We start from the raw sequence: 18,607 nt of genomic DNA, 5'->3' as shown, positions 1-18,607 counted from the left end.
GACAGATAGAGCCGCTCCACTCTTTGATCTAAATATTACACCATTCTTTTTCTATGAGGGATTCTGTTGATTTAACCTTCCAATTGTTAGCAATGCTTACGGTAAAAGAACTATTGTCTATGCTGCTGCCATATTATGGAGCAAAGTACCTACAAGCTTTAAAGATGGGTCATGTTTCAATTGCCGATATCAAAATTCTTCAGAAGTGATCAGTATGTGAGCCCATTGTAAACTAATGTTTCTTTCTTTTTTTTTTCTACTTTTTGTGTTACTATTGTATAAGTTCTTGTGCGTCTTAATTTTCATATTTGTATGCAATCATTGTATAACTTTGTTATACACGAAATTGGTGTACAATGCCGAGTTGTCTCAATACCGTATCTAGCACTTCTTGCGTGGGCCTATGTCTAGCCAAGAAGGCTAAGGGCCCAGATGATTTACATGGGCCTTTTTTACCATTGGTTTACCATTGGTTTTATCATAAATTGATTTGATTTGATTAGTGTTGACCAGCATAGCAAGGACTTGAGAATATGAGTTATGCTACTGCTTCCAAGTGTTTAAGATGTTTTATACAATGAGTACTTGGTTGTCCTCAAGTGCAACCAAGGTGTGGTACACCACCTCAAATTCTAAGAATTTTAACAATTTTTTTCATGCTTCATGTCAGATTTTGTGCGTGAGTTCCTGGAAAAGCAACAGCTATGCTTTCTCAACCTGAAGCTTGTGTGTCTAGAAAACATTTGGTGGTACTGCTCTACCTCCGCCTATTCCCCTGCTTGGAAAATGGGCTGCTGCCATTCACCACTACACATTCAAAAGTCACAATTGCAACAGGCACTCTCAAAAATACACTCTTCGGGTCCTGCGAACACAAGTGCGACTTTAGTGTCTCACAGCAAGAAGGGAGGTTGCTCGCCTTTGAGCTTTCCAGAGCTATCCTGAGAAATATTGCCAACAGGCTTTTGCCAGGGCTTTGGGGGGGAACTAGTGTAGACCACCTATAAGTTATAACGCAAATTGTTAGAATCACGAATATCCACACTGTAATATAACCATAACGTCCTAGTGCTACAGTCACTGCATGATGCAAAAAAGTAACACGGAGAAAAAAAATTGCTACCGAAGTTTTGGACACTGTACCGACTCTTGCTTGATTTTTCGGACTGATCCTCACGCACGATGCCAAAAACATGGTGACCATGAACAAAACTGTCGCTATTCTGACTGTCACCAGTGCCCAAAGTTTCGTTCTCAAGGTGATTTCTCTGCTTTTTGAGTGACATACGGTTGCTGCGAAGAGTCTTCTCAACTCCACACCAAACTGCAACTTTGATTGCCTATTCCGAACTGTAACATAACCATAACATCTAGTACCCATGGTCACCGCATGAAGCAGACAAAACAAAAAAAAAATTGCAATCAAAACTTCGGATGCCGTATGGTGCCTTGCTTGATATCAGAGTGATTTGCATACGCGATGTTGAAAACATGGTGGCCATGAACAAAGCTGTCGCCATTCTGGCTGTCACCAGTGCCCTAATTTTCGTTGTCGAAGTGGTTTCTCCGTTTTTCGAGTGCCATTTTCAAGTGCCAGTTTTGTCAATTCCACACCAAAGTGCAACTTTGGTCACCGATTTCAGACAGCACTGGTTAGCATGGGTGGCCTTGCCCGCATGTGTGTCGAGCGGCATGACATGTGTGCATCTGACTGCAGCGTGTGTGAAAATTGGTTCAGATCCATGGGTGATCAGCCGGCAACTGCCATGAAAGCTTACCTAGTTTGTACGTATGCATACTGGTAGGATTTGCAAAAACTCATGTATGGGCACAAAGACGTAAAGCTCCGAACTGAATTTGCAGAACACAGTATAAACTGACAATGTCACAGAGTCAAAGTTGCACATGAGACATCCGATATGCACTTTGCGACGGGTGAACGTGAAATGCATCTGCGGCTTTGGCTATCGTGAAATTTTCAATGGGTGTTATTTCAGTAAAACAAACATACAGAAAAATTGTTAACAATGTTTCCGCAGTGCTCTCTGCCTGATAATTCAGACATTTCGGCGACCCCCTCCATGTATGAGAAATCGGTCAATGACTGTATTAACTTTCTGGCACACAAACTGAAGAGCTCAAGAGTGACAATGCGCATGCATTTGGTGCAGAGCACATGCACTGCTCACAAGTGGCCAGAGCAGAAGAGGCTTCTCCATTGCCTAGAGCCCCCACCCCACCATCCACGGTGTGCATACCACGTGACATAAAATGTGCTGCCACTGTGAATTTTTTTATTTACCTGTTTCTAATTAATTCACTCCGTATCTCCTCCTCCTCCTCCTCTGCATTGCCTAAGCACTGCCCTCATCTGTCTCCTCTCTGCTGTCGCATGTTGAGCAGCACATTCACTGCCTTGCTTGTCTCCAGCAGTCATATCATAACCAGTATTTCGCCTCGCATGGCTGGGCTATGAGAGGTATGCATATACATGGAGTTCTATGGGAAGGTAAATGGGAGTCGGAAAAGACCGCTTTATATCTGGTCCTGCGCTATAAATGGTTGCATTATAAGTGGTCTGAACTGTAGATTGAAAGCTCTGCCAGCAAAAAGCAAGGCAAAAAGCATCTTTCTCTATGTCCACAACACGTCCCACAAGATCAAAAAGGTGGCACAAAAGGCAGACATCAAAGTGTTTTTGTTGGTACCGTATAAGCTTCCAAGCTTGAATGATTGTGCAGGAAAGTGAACCTAGAAGGCCTCAGCAGTACGATTTCTGGTGGCAATGCCAGGTTGCTTATCAAGTGCTCAATAGGGGTGGTTTCCGTGTGCCTTTGTCGTATGTTTGCTCTTATGTAAGACAAGTGGGGAGATGCCTCAATAGGCAGATGAGTGAATATGTGACTTGTATGTGTGAACCAAGGGGTGATAGCATGATGGCTGCCCACTGCAAAATCTGTAGATGCAAACTTGACTTTCAGAAGCCTAATGTGCTTGAAGCACTTCAAGGACACTTGTGCACGTTTAGTGTTAGAAACTTATGTAATTATCACGAATGGCAGCAGTTGTGTCTGTATGCCTTCTATCAGCCTAACCAAAAAAACAAACTGTTTATCTCAGCCATGCTTAGAACTTAAAAGTGCCCTTGTAATTAGACTGGGCCAGTGGTATGGCAGCAATATTTTTCTGTGCTTTCTTTATCCAAATCATTCCTTTTCTCTTTCTTTTCTTTTCGTGTCTGTTCTTTACTCTTGCCCCATTCAAAAGTGCTGTTCTTTTGCTGATGTATGTTCCGATCACCCAAGGTGGCACACTGTCACCAGACGTTCTGTGGAAAATCACATGTGGTTCCAGAACTTGCTTGCTGTGTGATGCAATAAACAAAGCTGTTAATCAGTGCTCGTTTCATGTCTTTCCATATCTCAGTGGACGTTTCTTGTGCTGTTTCCACACTTCCCAAGATGGTGGTGCAATGTTTTATTCACAGTGTGTCACATGGTGAATATTGATGGCCATTGCAGGCTCACACTGGTTTAAAATTAGGACTATTTGTACATTAGCAACTCATTGTTTTCAAGATGGCTGGGGCCCTTTATGAAAGCTATGATGATTTACAGTCAGAACCTTATATGAAACATTTGTTAACTTTGACACTGTCAGAATTATTGGTATTGAATTCTCGTCTCACTTCATTTTGTCCTATTTTCTTCTGTGGCTATGCTAGTTGGCACCAGGTAGTTTCTGCTTTCTCTACTCAACCCTGTAAGCATACAAAGTGTGTTTAAAAAGCATGAAATTTGTTTTTTGTTTTTTTCCTGTATCATGTTAGGAATAAAAGGAGTATAGAATTAATCAGCGTTGCATTCATGGAAGTCCAGTGTAGTAGCGATTCAGCAGTAGTAGATAGTAGGCAAATAGATGGGCACAAATGGACGTAAGTGCAAGTCATGATTAGCACTGAGTAAAGTGATGTCAAAACATATTATTCTGATCAGATCTCTATTTGCTATATGCTAGCACCTCAAGTGTAGAGACCAAGTCAAACATTGACAATGCATACCAGGTGATCTAATGCTCACACAGTGTATGTGTTACAAGGAAAACAGGCCAAGCAGTTACTTCCATGGGTGGGTTTTCTTTGTGCTAGACCACTTTATTATATGAGCCAGCTAGCCCACCAATAAGTTTTGAAGATTTCACTTTTAACAAAACACTTTTAACATCTCTAAGCCAGAGTCCTTTCTCTTACCCATCATGCTGCTGCTGTCCTCTTTCACACATTTCTCACATTTTTGTGCTAGCTGTTAAATATACATAATTTTGAATACAGTTGAACCCGCTTATAGCAATACCGGTTTTAACAATATATCCGTCATAACAATGAGAAGTTTCTGCATCATCAACTTTTGTATGTTTTTTATGGTGAAATAACACGCTTACTATACTACCCCTATGCTGAATTGTCGATTACTATAATGATTAAGTCTGGTTGCTGGGTGTCTGTGCCAAAAAGTAATAAAATGCAAAATCCTTGAAAATACAATGAAAATGAGCAATTAGCGCCATTGCATGATCGCCCGCTGCCCCAGCAGCCGCCATGTGTTCATTTTCTAGCGTTTTCCGCATCGCCAGCCTCGCGTGCCTCTCTCCCATCGTCCTTCCACCCCTCCAAACAAAAATGGGCTGCACCCATAGCCACCCTTTGAAATGAAAATGGACCACGCCTACTGTGCTGACAGTGCTGTGCTGTTCTCAGATTGCTCGCTGGCCCCCCATTCTGTGCAGTTCTGCCAACAGATCGTCGCTCGTGCTCGTCTTTGTTGGTTGCGTGGAAGTCGTTCCTGGCCATGTGGTTTCTCTGCCTCGTTTGACTCGCCACCGAAACGGAAGATGGCAGATCTGCCAGCTGATCATAGGCAGTGCACAACGTTGCCGGTGAAAAGAAAGCACACTGCTTTAGATTTGGAAACAAAGTGCTTCTAACTGATGAGGTGATTGTCACGAAAGTGCTTGCTTAAGATAGCAATGGCGACAGTGACGGCAATGGTAGCAGCGATGACGCAGTAGGGCAGGCTGCTTCAATGGTTCTTGCAGGAGACCCTGCAGATGATTGAAGTCGCTCTGGGGCTTCGTATTCGTGAGGGACCTTACGCTGCACTATGTGGAGCACCTGGATGCCTTGGAGAAGGATGTTTGCGTAAAGCAAACAAGGCTAGTGGACATGGGGTTTTCTTGTGCCAGCCAGTGAAAAGTATGTGGCGAGATACTTGTGGCGATCTTGCCCCCGAGTTTCTTCTGGATTTCTCAAGCTGACAGGCTGGCGTGCCAACCTTCTCGCATTCTTTAAAAGGCCCCTTTGGGCCACCAAAGCGGTGCCTCACCGGAGCTTGCATGTCGCTTGCTGCCTGTGACCCCTCTTTGCACTTGTTATAGCAGTGCCATTCTTGAATGCCGACAGTCACGGCTTGTTACACACGATCGGAGCACGCAGGAAGCAGAGTTACACAGTTAAATGGGTGAACACAATCAGCAGCTGGATAAAGGAATGTGGCGGGGAAGGGCACTGGCCTCCCCGCCATTGTAGTTTTCTCGCAACAGCTCTGCCATCCCCTTAATTTGATTTTTTTCATGCAACCCAGTTATAACAATTGTAAGTTATAACAGTGGACTTTTTGTGGCACTTGAATATTGTTATAAGTATGTTTAACTGTATTCATATTCTTAAAAATATATATGAATGTACTCTATCAATAGTTATCTATCAAATCCAAAGAGCTTCTAATGATGTTACTTTGGTATTTTAACCAGGGTGACAATTAGTATATATATTTGCAGTGCTTTTGTGCATATTTTATTCCAGGCTAGAACAAATGCTTTGGTGACGCAGAACTCAGACCTTCGAAAGGCATTGGCTGAAAGGGCACAACTGGCTGTTGATGTACAGGAGAAAGATTCTAGCAAAGTCCATGACTTGGTAAGATCTTCCATTTCCCTCTTTCTTACCTATTTGAAATTTAGGACTTAAATAACTCATTACAAACCGAAGTTATTCTGCAGTCAAGTCCAGTCATTAGCCTCAAGCTGTATTGACTGCTTGTCATTAGTGCCCTAGCGTGCTGGTGTATCCTCAGATTCTCATACAGGACTGGTTTACTAGGACTTGTGCCTGTATCCTTCAGTAGAAACAAACTGATGAGAGCCACAATCATAACACTGGATGGGATGAAAGTTACTTTTTGCATGCAGAATGAAAGCACCAAGATTCCATGAAAGATAGAAATATGGCCAAAATCTCATAAATTAGATTTAATTGATTTTTATCATGTTATACTCACATCATTCAATAGCACAAAAGTTACCTTTTTTTTTTCAGAGAGCTTATATTTTAGAAGAAAAATACAAAATTCCTTTGCAATGCAGGTGCTGTTTCCATGCACCATATGTTGTTGCAAATTTGCAGTGATTTAACATACGAAATAACATGACTATAATGAGCCTCTTTTTTTTTTTTTTTTTTTTTTTTTAAGTAGACATGTTGGAGAGTTAGCTAGAATGGTTTGAGACTTCTGTGGGTGAAAGAAGTACTGTAAACACCACATATAATACTATATGGGAACCCGAAGCAAAATTTGAGTAAAAAATTACGCTCAAAATTTTGGTTTCATTGTTGGTGCACGGCTGCCATCATCCTTATCATCCTCTAGTGTACAGGAGGTGCCATCTTGAGATGGTGTAAATTTAGCCGCCATAATATGCTGATATAGCAAGCAAGTGCGCACCTCGGCAGCATACGAGCTAACATGCTAACCACGTGAAGGCAAACTGCATTTTTTCTCTTAGCAGCAAAATTGCAGGACTTCAAAAGCATTGCTTGGCTGCCTTGAGGAGAAAGTTTATTTTAGCTGCAGAAAAAATTGGCAACTGTGCCACCAGGAGGTAGTTCACTGTTTTAATAGAAGTTTCTTACTTGTATTGTACATGAATTCAACTTTTTTTTTTTTCACGTTTTCGCTATCCTTAAATCCTGCCTCTTATTTTATGCTGGTCCGCATTATGTACAAGTCTTTGTAGTATGTAGTAGACTCTGGATAAATGAAACTGCTGAAACAAAAATGCTGGATAAACGGGACGAGGGCACGAACTTTGGTTGGCTACCCATTGGAACAGTGTTAACTGGAACCGAAATGCACCTATGTCATTAGCCATCGTACTTCATATGAAACAGGAGTAGGCGGACGAACACATGCAATGGTGACGTCATATGATCAAGAAAATCCAATCTATCAGCCAGTTATGCTGTTGGAGCATTAGCAGCAGCTCTGCGACATCCACGTCACCTATATTTCGCGTTCCTTGGTGGATCGTGAAAGCGACAGTCAGAAAGTGAGACCACATGAACAAATGCATTGTGCAAAAGAAGCTGTGTTATTTCAACCAAAGTACAATAACATGTTTTTTTCACAGTAGTCAAATAGAACACGTGATGCTTCTGACATGAAAAAAATTTTGTGATTTTTGGGCACTTTTCATGAATTCTGATCAACTGAAATATCTTTTCTGTCCCTTCGAGTTCCATTAAAGCAGAGTCTGCTGTGTTTCTAAAAAACTGAATAGGCAACAATTCCCGTAACATGTGGATTCGCCAGGATGCAGTGACACACCCAAAATAAAGGGTTAACAGGGCAACGAAGATGCCAGAAAACTTCTCAAATTTGTGGAAATGATCTCTTATTGCAATAAAGAGGTATCTTGTGCTCGTAAAATTAATACATAGGTATAGAATCCGTTTCTATAATTATATTAAGACTTGTGCTCTTGCATACAAATTAAAATGTGTCCCTGATAAAACATTCCTGTAGCCTTTTTTTTTACAGCAACTATACGAGGTTTAGCTTAAATGACATACTCTTTTTTGTTTCTATTTGCTCATTTGCAGCAACCTTTGACTGCCCTATATCAAGCAGCATGTTGATATCTACTATTTGAGCGATTTTTACTGCAGGATTTTAAGATATTCTTAAAAATATTTGCATTGCTTGTCAAAGGACAAGCTTTTCGTCAATTCCATCAAAGCTGAATAAACGGAAGTCAAATGTATTTTAGTGAACGGTTTCTATATATAATCATGGTGGTGCAAACATCTATGTCACGAATTTCAACAAGTATGTCACGAATTTCAGCGCTCCAGAAATGGGCCGAGACAATACAAATATGTTAGAGAAAATTTATCTCGAAGAAAAAAAAATAACGAAATAAAAAAAGCAGCAAACTACCCTGACACACTATAAACACTATCCACGCATGAGACACTCCGAAAACTAGCTGCACACATCAAAAAACAAACAAGCCCTCAACTACATATTGTTCCTCCACTCTACCAACCAACGCGGCGTCACGAACAAACGAACATTCTAACTGTTGCCAGTCGTTGTCAGAATCCGGCCCAGCGTAGCAAAGGATGTTGGCCTGCGTGCTTCTGACGCAGCGTGGGCGTCGACCTCCGTCGAGAGTGATGAGGTTGTGGTCTTCCGTAGAGACCTGCGTGGCACTGGATGCGGTCTGGGCTAGTCGGCTGTTGTGCCGCTAACGTGGCCAGGCGATTGCCTTCATGGCACGGGACAGCAACCGGTTACGGCAGCATGGGGTTGGACTGGGGCCACGGAACACGGCGATGCAGTCGAGGCTCAGGAGCTGGAGTTGTTGCTGGCCCACTCACGAACGTCCCCTCTCTGGTCGGTGGTCCCCGAAGCTGCTGCCTCCCGTCTCCTGAGCACAGCTGGAGATGTCACTGTCTTGCTTCGTGATCACATCAGCAATGCCAGCTCATCTCCGCCTGCGTCTCCTTTTTCTTAATTTTTTCTTAATTTTTTCTTCTTCTTTCGTGCTTCACATGCTTCACGTACTTCTTGCCTGCGGGTCCCTTCTCCGTTTCGTCAACCGGCGTATTCGTCTTTTTCACATTGTCATACAGGTTTTGCCGGTGGCTTATGACATAGGCCCCCATTTCAAGAGCTTTTTGCACAAGAAACTGCTCATTGCACACTTGTCACACCAGGTTCGAAATGAATGATCACAATGCCACTCCATATGTCCACTGTCTATACATCCCCTCACAGCACCAAATGATTAATCTCTTCACTGCACTTAAGCACAACTCTCTGCACAGCAAAAATACAATTTACACAGCTTGTTGTCTTGTGGATTAACATCCAAACCTAAGCAACTCAATTAAAAAAGTCTGCACCCATGTTTTCTCTCCCTTTAATATATTTGACATGAAAACAGCACTCTTGCAATGCGAGGCTCCACTTCATTACTCTTCCGTTTGTTAACTTAGCCTTACTCAAGAATTCCAGCAGCTGGTGGTCCGTTTGTATGCTGAAACACTTGCCAAACAGATAAATATGGAACCTTTTGACAGCCCATACCAATGCCAGGCATTCTTTCTCCACTGTAGAATAATTTCTCTCTGCATCATTGAGCTTCTTGCTGGCATAAAATACTAGATGTAAAACCCCGACCTTTTCTTGCAAGAGCATCGCTCCCAATGCCTTGTTGGACACATCAGTGCACAACATGAGCTCATGCTCCATATTTGGGGCTAACAAGATTGGCAGTTCTGCCATTTTTTCCTTTAGTGTTTCGAAGGCTTTACCATGTGATGAGCTCCATTTCACCACATTACTAGCACCTTTCTTTGTAAGTTCTACTAATGGCACAACTATATCAACGTAATGAGGTATAAACTCTGTCGAATCCCGTCAGCCCTAAGAACGATTGAACCTCTTCTTGATTTTTGGTTGCCCCGCCGCTTGGATTTTTTCTAAAATGCCCTCTTTAGCAGCGATTCTGCCCATGCCTAACTTATGTCCTAGGAAAGAAACCACTTGGAAGGCAAATTCACATTTCGTTGGCTTAACGGTTAACTTCGCACCCTTGATCCTTTGAAACAGCTCTTCTAATGTTTTTAAGTGCTCCTCCCACGTGTCAGTCGCAACCAGAATATCATCAATGTAGTGCTCTACATTTTGCATTCCATGCAAGACTCATCTCATCAATTTTGTGAATACTGCGTCAGCTGTTTTTAACCCAAAAGGCATGTACTTAAAGTGGAAAAGTCCGCTAGAATACGAAAATGCTGTTTTCTCCTTGGATGATGTTTCCATGGGGATCTGCCAGTAGCCTTTCGCCGAGTCCAGCTTTGAATAAAACTTCTTGCCTGTGACTTTCGTGAACACAACGTCAATCCTCGGTATAGGCTCGGCGTCCGCCTTCAGGACGTTGTTCAAACATCTAAAATCCAGCAGACTCTCTTTGAACCATAGGTCTTCTTGACCATGACTAAGGGTGCAGTGTATGCCAAGTTAGTCCTTTATATTATTCCCTGACGCAGCATTTTGTCCACTTCTTTCCCTATCAATTCTTGCACCGCCAGTGGTAGAAGGTACGGCTTCACATGCACCGGTTTCTCAGTCGTGCATTGCAGTTTGCATTGCAGTAATTCTGTACTTTCTGGAAGGTCTGAAAACAAATCGCTGTACTTGTACAGTAGAACCTTCAGTTCCGCATCCTGTTTTTCCGAAAGGGATGGGTTAATTCCGACGTTGTCTACACCCATACTCTTTTTGGAGCTGTACGTGGGCATTTCTGCCTCACCAGTTTCGTCGGTCACGACCACACAGGCTATTGTGGAATCTTCTTTTGTCTCTCTCTCTCTTCATACTTCTTTAACATGTTTATGTGAAACGCCTTCTTATGACTCTGTATGAGGAGTTCATGATCAACATCATTCTTCTTTTGAGTCGCAGGAAAAGACCCCTTTCACTGCATCAGTAGCTTGTTGCTATCGCTGGGAAGGAGGACCAGAGCCTTGTCTCCTGGCGTCAGGCCTCGGTTCACTGTCCTCCGGTCGTAGTACTTCTTGTGTCGGTGTTTTGCCTGCTTCAAGTTCTGGTGCGCCACTCTGCATTTTTCTTCTAATCTTTCTCTGAACTCCAATACGTATGTCTGAACTCCAATACGTATGTATATGTGGTCTTTAGCTCTCTCCTGATTTCTTCATTTGCCCATAAATCCTTGAGAATTGCCAGTGGTCCTCTCACTGTTCTTCCATACAACATTTCAGATGGCGAGAATCTGATGCTTGCCTGTGGTAGCTCCTGGTAGGCAAAAAGGAGAGCCGGCAGATACCTGTCCCAGTCTTCGGGCCTGTCTTGGCACATTCTCCTGACCATAGTTTTAATCATACCATTGAATCTTTAGATCAACCCATTAGACATTGGGTGATACAGCGTCATCAACCTCTGCTCAATGGACATTAATCTGTTGACCTCCTCCATCATTTCCGACATAAAGTTTGATCCTCGGTCACTCAACACTTTTTTGGGACCCCATACCGAGCAGACATCTCGAGGAGAACTTCTGCCACTTGTACGGTGTCAGTGGTCTTCAATGCAACTGCATCCGGGTATCTGGTATCCACATCCACCAGCGTGAGCACATAACGGTTTCCCTTGCTAGATGCAGGTGTTATGGGGCCTATTATGTCTATGGCCACTCTGTGAAACGGCATGTCGACAATGAGCATGTCCCCAAGTGTTGCACGCCCCACTTGCCCTTTTGGTGCCGTTCTTTGGCACACATCACAAGACCTCACTTATCTCTTCACGTCACTCTGGAATGCGGGCCGAAAGAACTCTTCTGTAATCCTTGCTAGGGTGCTTTTTATGCCCTGGTGACCAGCCATGACACTATCATGTCCTAATCCCATCACTGTCTCCCAAAGGCCTTAGGCTCAATGAGCTGCTGAGCCTCTCTGCCCGAGCTGAATACGCATCTTCTATATAAAAGACCATTGTGCATAACAAACTCAAACGTAGTGTGGCTTCTTTTCCTTTTCACTAATTCTCCTATTTTCTTGTGGCACGATCTGACCTACTTGTCCTTGTTTTGTTCCTCCCTGAAATGAGCGGGCGTGGTTCTTAACCACTGAATTGCAGGTACCTTCAGGGCTGCCATGGGTGCTTTGTTCTGGGTTTGGGCTCTGGTCTGTACAGCCGACGATATGACTGGATGGCATATCCAGGTTGCCGCTTCTCATGAATTATTGATGTACAGCTGTTGCTTGCTCACTTCTTGACGTGGTTGTTCACCACAGTCATTCATCTCTCTTACTGCGACAGCTGTACTTCTCTTCCAGCTCCAATCTGGATCATCCGTTCTCCGTTCTCCAGATACATTTTATAGAATTAGATTGTATAATGGCTCTTCAAGGCATTTTGCCTTAAGCCACCCGGTATCATACGGTGTGGAGACTTGGATACAGGCTCCAAGTAGGTACCTCCCTGTGTTGTCAGCCAAGGTAATTTGCGTTAGAGCTCCTCTCAGATCTTCATCATGTACCAGGCTCCTCTTTACTAAAACCGCATTTGTGCCGCTATCTCTTAGCACTGTTACCCATTGTCCATGAACCTCTCCTTCTATGACAGGTAGAGCTTGTTCCTTTGGGTCTCCTTCCTTCTGCTTTTCCCTCGGTATCTGTTGGCTCTCTTGAACCTGGTTCACCTCTGCACAGTTCGGTTGCGAGTCTGTTTTTCCGCACTTGCCTATTATGCACACTGTTTTTTGTGAAGTGCCAGACCTACACTCATTCGCACGGTGTCCCTTTCTATTGTATAATTGACACACTGTATGTTGGAGAGAGCGGCTGTTCCCTACGTGACAGTTAACAGCATGGTGCCCGGTACGATTACAGAAGAAACACCTTAACTGGGGTGGGTGCACGGTTTCCTGAGGCTCATATTTTGCCTTGTCTACTTTCTTTCTGGCTAGGTCCTTTTTCACTCTTCCTAGGATTCTCAGCCCCTGTGCCTCCAAAAATTGACCAGCGTGTTCGTCTAGATCGTTGAGTCAATCCAACTTTCTCTCTTTTAGCAAGACACCCAGGTTATGGCTACAGCAAGCTAAGAATTGCTCACTGATAATGCAATCATGAACCCCCGTACAAGTCTTCGTGACGTCGGCCATTTCCACCCACCGGTCAGAATAATTTGACAGGCGGCACGCAAATTGCTTTCCCGTTTCTGCGTCTTCCATTTTGCAGTTTCGGAATTGCTCGCGAGAACCTTTCGCTGTAAGTCGGAATCTTTGTAGTAGTGCCTTCTTAACGTTGTCATAGTGTAGGCAGTCGGAGGTGGTCATCCTCCCAAAAACACTCAGTGTCTCGCCTACCAGGCAAAGACTTACGGCTGTGGCCCATTCGCTCCGGTCCCAGCCTTGTCCAAGAGCTATCCTTTCAAGCCGGTGCAAGTATGCACCCAAGTCGTCACGCTTTTCATCGAATGGTGCCATTAGCTTACGTGGACAGATTTTGTTGGCTTTTGGAGACTGCGAGCCGGAGGACACTGACGCCAAACTCTCGTCATCACGGTGGCCCTCTGTTGCTGGTGCCAATCTCAGTTTGAGTTCTAAAATATCCTTCTTCCTAGCATGCACTTCCCACGCTTCCGCATGTGCAACCTCGCATTCTTTTTGAAAGATCTCTCTCTGTTTCTCAATAAATTCCATGGCTTCTTCCTTGGACAAATCCAATTCTTTCACTGAGGCTCGAGTCTTGTCCCAATCCATTTCTGGATCACAAAAAATTCGTGACGGGACAGGAAAAATCAATCCTGGCAGGCTTGCCAATTGTCACGAATTTCAGCGCTCCAGAAATGGACAGAGACACAATTCAAATATGTTAGAGAACATTTATCTAGAAGAAAAAAAATAACAAAAGAAAAATAAAAGAACAGCAAACTACCTTCACACACTATAAGCACTATCCACACACGAGACGCACCAAAAATTAGCTACACACATAAAAAAACAAGCCCTCAACTACATATTGTTCCTCCGCTCGACTAACGAATGTTCTCACCGTTGCCAGTCGGTGTCGGACTCCTGCTCAACGTGGCAAAGGACGTTGGCCTGCGTGGTTCCAATGCAGCGTTGGCGTCGTCAAAAGCGATGAGGTTGTGGTCTTTCGCAGCAACCCGCATGGCACCGGATGTGGTCTGTGTTAGTCGGCCGTTGTACCGCTGATGTGGCCAGGCGATTGCCTTCGTGGCATGGGACTGAAACCAGTTACGGCAGTGTGGGGTTGGATCGAGGCCGCGGAACACTGCCACGGCGACGCAGTCGGGGCTCAGGAGCTGGAGTCATCGCTGGCCCACTCACGAACGTCCCCTCTCCAGTCGGTGGTCCCCGAAGCTGCTGCCTCCCGTCTCCAGAGCACAGCTGGAGATGTCACTGTCTTGCTTCACAATCACGTCAGCAATGCCAGCTCATCTCCGCCTGCGTCTTCTTTTTCTTAATTTTTTTCTTCTTCTTTCGCGCTTCACGTGTTTCTTGCCTGGGGGTCTGTTCTCCGTTTCGTTGACCAGCATCTTCGTCTTTTTCACATTGTCATACAGGTCTTGCCGGTGACTCATGGCAAAGTATTTGTAAAAATCTTAATAACATTGTTTAGTGGTAGTTCTGGACACACATAAAAAAAGGGGGGGCTTTCAATTCTGTGAATTCTGAAATCTTGTGCAATCCATGGAATTGAAACGGAGTGATAGGATCAGAGGACCAGCATTTTATTTCTTTAGGACTTCGTTAGTTCACTGCTGCCAAAATGTGTCACATGAAGGATGTGTCTCCCATGCACTACCTCCATGTGCGTGTGTGGCTTAAGGCTTTTTGCCTCAGGCCTCTTGTTTTATTTCTTTATATCAATGATTCTCCACACTTTCTACAATAAGCTAATACAATTATGTGTGCAGGTTATGTAACCTCCATTCCCATATTTGATTCATAAAATGAGGTGCTATACAGGTATCAAAGTGTGGAATGACATTGTTTTAACTGTTTTAGGGGCTTCAAACAAGACTTTTATATAGCTAAAAATAAATATTTCACGCCATTGGTATTGTATTGTAAACCGAGTAAATATGGTATATTATCATGTGTTCTGTACATTCTACAGCCGTTTGCATGGTTTCCTCATAATTTCAGTTCATTCCTTAAGGAGTGAAAATTTGTTATTTATTTATTACTCCCATTTTGTTTGTGGTAAAAAAATGTTTATTACTACTTTCATAAGTATAGGTTACTGGTTTGACAGCGTGTGCTGTGAATTGCAGGCTTCACATTCTGAGGTTGCTTTTCCTTCTTCCGCTTTATCTTTGTTTTTAATGACTAGCCCTTGATGAAGAATTCTGATCTGGTATAATGTAGGCGATTAATTCCGCTTGACTCTATGCCACTGTTGTCATCCATCATTCATTGCTGTCTTATCCTGTTCATAGTGCAGTTGGAGCACCGCTCTAGCCGTTGACTGAGCACGAAAAGGAATTGCACTGGCATGGAACCGTTACGTTATTCCAGCCCTACTTTATTAATGTATTGCAAGGATCATGTGTGCAGCAGAAGCAACTATAATGACAGTACAGTAAGGGTAGTATAATAATAAATCCTCTGTCTCAGAATGTTAACCTTGAAGTAGAGTTTGCCAGGACTGCTTATTTTAAGAAAGGGTGCTTCTTTCTTGGATCTAGCCTTCAGATAACATTTAACGTTACTACCTAAAATTTTGTACTAATGTGTGTATTGTTCCGTTTGTTTTGAATGAGTTACAATGTATACAGCTGTGCATGTGACATAAAACCATATGATCAGGAAAAAAGAATCTATGGGGCATCTATTTGCATGCTTGTAATTTCCTGATGTTTGAAAAGTACCGAATGGATTAGTGAACCGAGTACAATATGATCACAAAATGAAGCAGAGATAGATTAAAGGCATGCTGCAATACAGCGCTAGAGAATGTGTTGTAGAAAAATTTTAGCCATGACGCTTTTGTGTGCTGTTTTGAAAGCTGTGCTGACTATAAAAATATGAGCACCTTTTTGAGTGCTGGTAAAAAAAAGTGGCAGGTCACCTGCAATTGCAAGCATGTGAGTAAATGCAATAATTCAGTTGTTGGTGGATAAATGCACAATGCTTCATGTTTAGATTTTTCTCTCTGTTCATATATTCTCTGGCATTGGAAACGTAAAAAAAGAAAACACTAAGGAATATAGCCTTATGTTTCTTAACTGAGAAATGTTATATTCTGCTCTGTATGTGACAGTAGGTGCTGTAGTTGCCATTGGTTTCATGTACCAAATTTCATCTCTTGATAACTAGTGTACAAATGTCTATTGATACGTTTTGTGTTCTCACCAATGAGTGTTTTGTTCCCAAGCTACCTGTTGCTACCTGTTGCTTTGCAGGTAGCATCATTATCAGCTTCTGTGCAACAGCTGGAACTTGAACGAGACCAATTAGTTCACCAGCTGGATGAACAGCGGACGCAGAGAGAGGCACTTCAACATCAGCTGTTGGAGTTCAAAAAGAGTGAAGGTCAGGCAGAAAGTTCTTGTAATTAGAAAAATTGTTGCAGAGATACACTACAGTGCATTAAGTCATGTTTCCCATTTTAAAGTAGGCTTGCATTGTTTCGACCCTGATGGGACCAATGAAATTCATCAAATTATTCGGCAGGTCGAATTAAACTAGGTGCAGAAAAAAATCCAGAACACGCCACTTATTCACTTGGCAGTATTTGCCTGATTCTAACACGCCCCCAAATCAAATGCACGCCCACTGTCCATAGCAGAAAACTAACATATAAATGACATTAAAACTTTTAAACAAAGTAGTAATCTAATACGCTCCCGATTTTTTTTTAGCAAGAAAAATGGGCAAGGACGTTATATGTGTTGCACAATGGCAGCCGATTTTGTTATGGCAGCTTCACCACACGATTATTAAAGCCAGCTTCGCCGCAAAATATTTGTGTTTTGCGGTAAAGCATACAAATGCCCCGAAGACAATTTTGGTTTTGTACCCAGTTGCACCATACAGGCAATTTTTGTCCCAGTTTTTGCAAACAAACAAAAAGGAGCACATTAGAATTTGGTAAATACCATAATCGGACAGTATGAGTTACGGTTACTCCTTGAAAAGATTCCTAAGGTAGGCCGAAAATAGGTGTTTTCAGCGAGAGCTGTAGTATTGTGTCCAACATGTTTGTCCCCTAAACTCCACTGAGATTGACGCTGCCACTAAAGGGGTCGCTATTGAGGTCAGACATATGTGTCCTGACAGGTCAAGTTCGAAGTATCTGGTGAAGGCCTGTTTTAGGATCGAAATAAGGAAAGTTTGGGCCCTTAGATATGCATGGGCACCAGCTATCTGGGACCTTCGGTTGGGATCAACTTAATCGAAAAATCAAATTAACGAAAGTCTGTTATATTGCACAATTGAATGCTAATTTATACTGAGTGTTCCATAAAGTTGGAAACAAACTTAAAAACTGGCCATTTCTTTATCATTGAGGCCAGCTTTATTTCATTTTTCAATCTCTTGAAGGCAATTTGACGAGAGATAAAAACAGGTTCTATATTTCACATTTATAATTTCTTTTGCAGTTTTATATATAACATATGCATTGTTCAAAAGCACAAAACGAAGTGTGGTTTTCCTTGAAAAGCAACTAGTGTTTCTTATTACACTGTGACATAATGATAACATTGTTTGAGTTCTAGTTAGTGTCTTTGCAAACATCTTTATGTAAATCATTTTGCAAATTTTATGCTACTCCTTTGTGTTTGAACTACTGAGGGGAGGCTAGACGTTCGTCAGGTGTTGCAAAACACCCTTAAGCCCGACTTTTCTCAATTTGCAGTGTATTTTGTTAACTGAAATAAATTTATTTGCAGGAAAAAATTACAAAAGGGTGTTGGGTAGAGACATTGTCTTTATGAGTGTATTATTCCCGAACTCAAACCCACTTGACAAGTGGTATGATGAAACCGTGAGAGTAAAATTTTTCATGTTGCTAGTTAAAATAATGGAAACTGAAAAAAAAATGAGGGTTTTGTGCCCTGAGAAAACTGATCTTTTGAATAAAAAATTCAAATACCGTGCATTTTTACACGAGTCCACAACTTGATGATTCTTCAAGTTTGCTATATATATACCTCTTTCTGTCACAAACGAAGACCCAATTTTTCACTGGCCAAGTAGTAAAAGAAAATTTTAAAAAATATGAATTCCTGCCAAATAAACAATGCTACTACTACGTCAGTACTACTAGGTCAATGCTGCCTTTCGTAAAAAAAAAGAGAGAAACACACAGCAATTTTTTTTTTCAGTTTGTGCAAGAAGGCAGTGTGTTAGACAGACAAACAGGAGTGAAAAATATGAGAAAAACATTTATCTTTCTTTTTTTCTGGTGAAGTTTTAGTCAAACTTTGTTTTTACCAAGTATTCTCTGAAATATGGAAAAAGGCATTTCCTCATAGCAACATGTCTTCCCCTGGAAAGAATGTGGTGAATGGGAAATTATATTTAAAATATAATTGATTTGAAGTTTAAGTGGACATTGAAATAGGGACTTTATGTTGTTATTCATGTGCTATATAGTGTTTGTGTTTGTTTCTAGAAAATATGTGTACAGTGGAACCCTGATTATACGACTTTCTCAGAACAGTGCGAAAACATCGTATAATCTGGCTGTTGTGTAATCCAAACGCCA

General features: G+C 42.3%; 1 protein-coding gene across 5 annotated transcripts in view; it reads left to right on the top strand.

The window, feature by feature from the left end:
- LOC142589844 (golgin subfamily A member 2-like) overlaps positions 1–18,607 on the top strand; it is a 163,282-nt gene that overhangs the window by 117,627 nt on the left and 27,048 nt on the right. For all 5 annotated transcript variants that reach the window (XM_075701476.1, XM_075701492.1, XM_075701468.1 and 2 more), the window contains 2 exons: positions 5,861–5,974; positions 16,299–16,428. In XM_075701476.1, coding sequence (XP_075557591.1) covers positions 5,861–5,974; positions 16,299–16,428 — 244 coding nt within the window. The remainder of the gene's footprint in view (positions 1–5,860; positions 5,975–16,298; positions 16,429–18,607) is intronic.

Source organism: Dermacentor variabilis, chromosome 1 (assembly GCF_050947875.1).
Source record: "Dermacentor variabilis isolate Ectoservices chromosome 1, ASM5094787v1, whole genome shotgun sequence".
NCBI classification, from domain to species: Eukaryota; Metazoa; Arthropoda; class Arachnida; order Ixodida; family Ixodidae; genus Dermacentor; species Dermacentor variabilis.
This window is presented reverse-complemented; position numbering and strand designations above follow the sequence as displayed.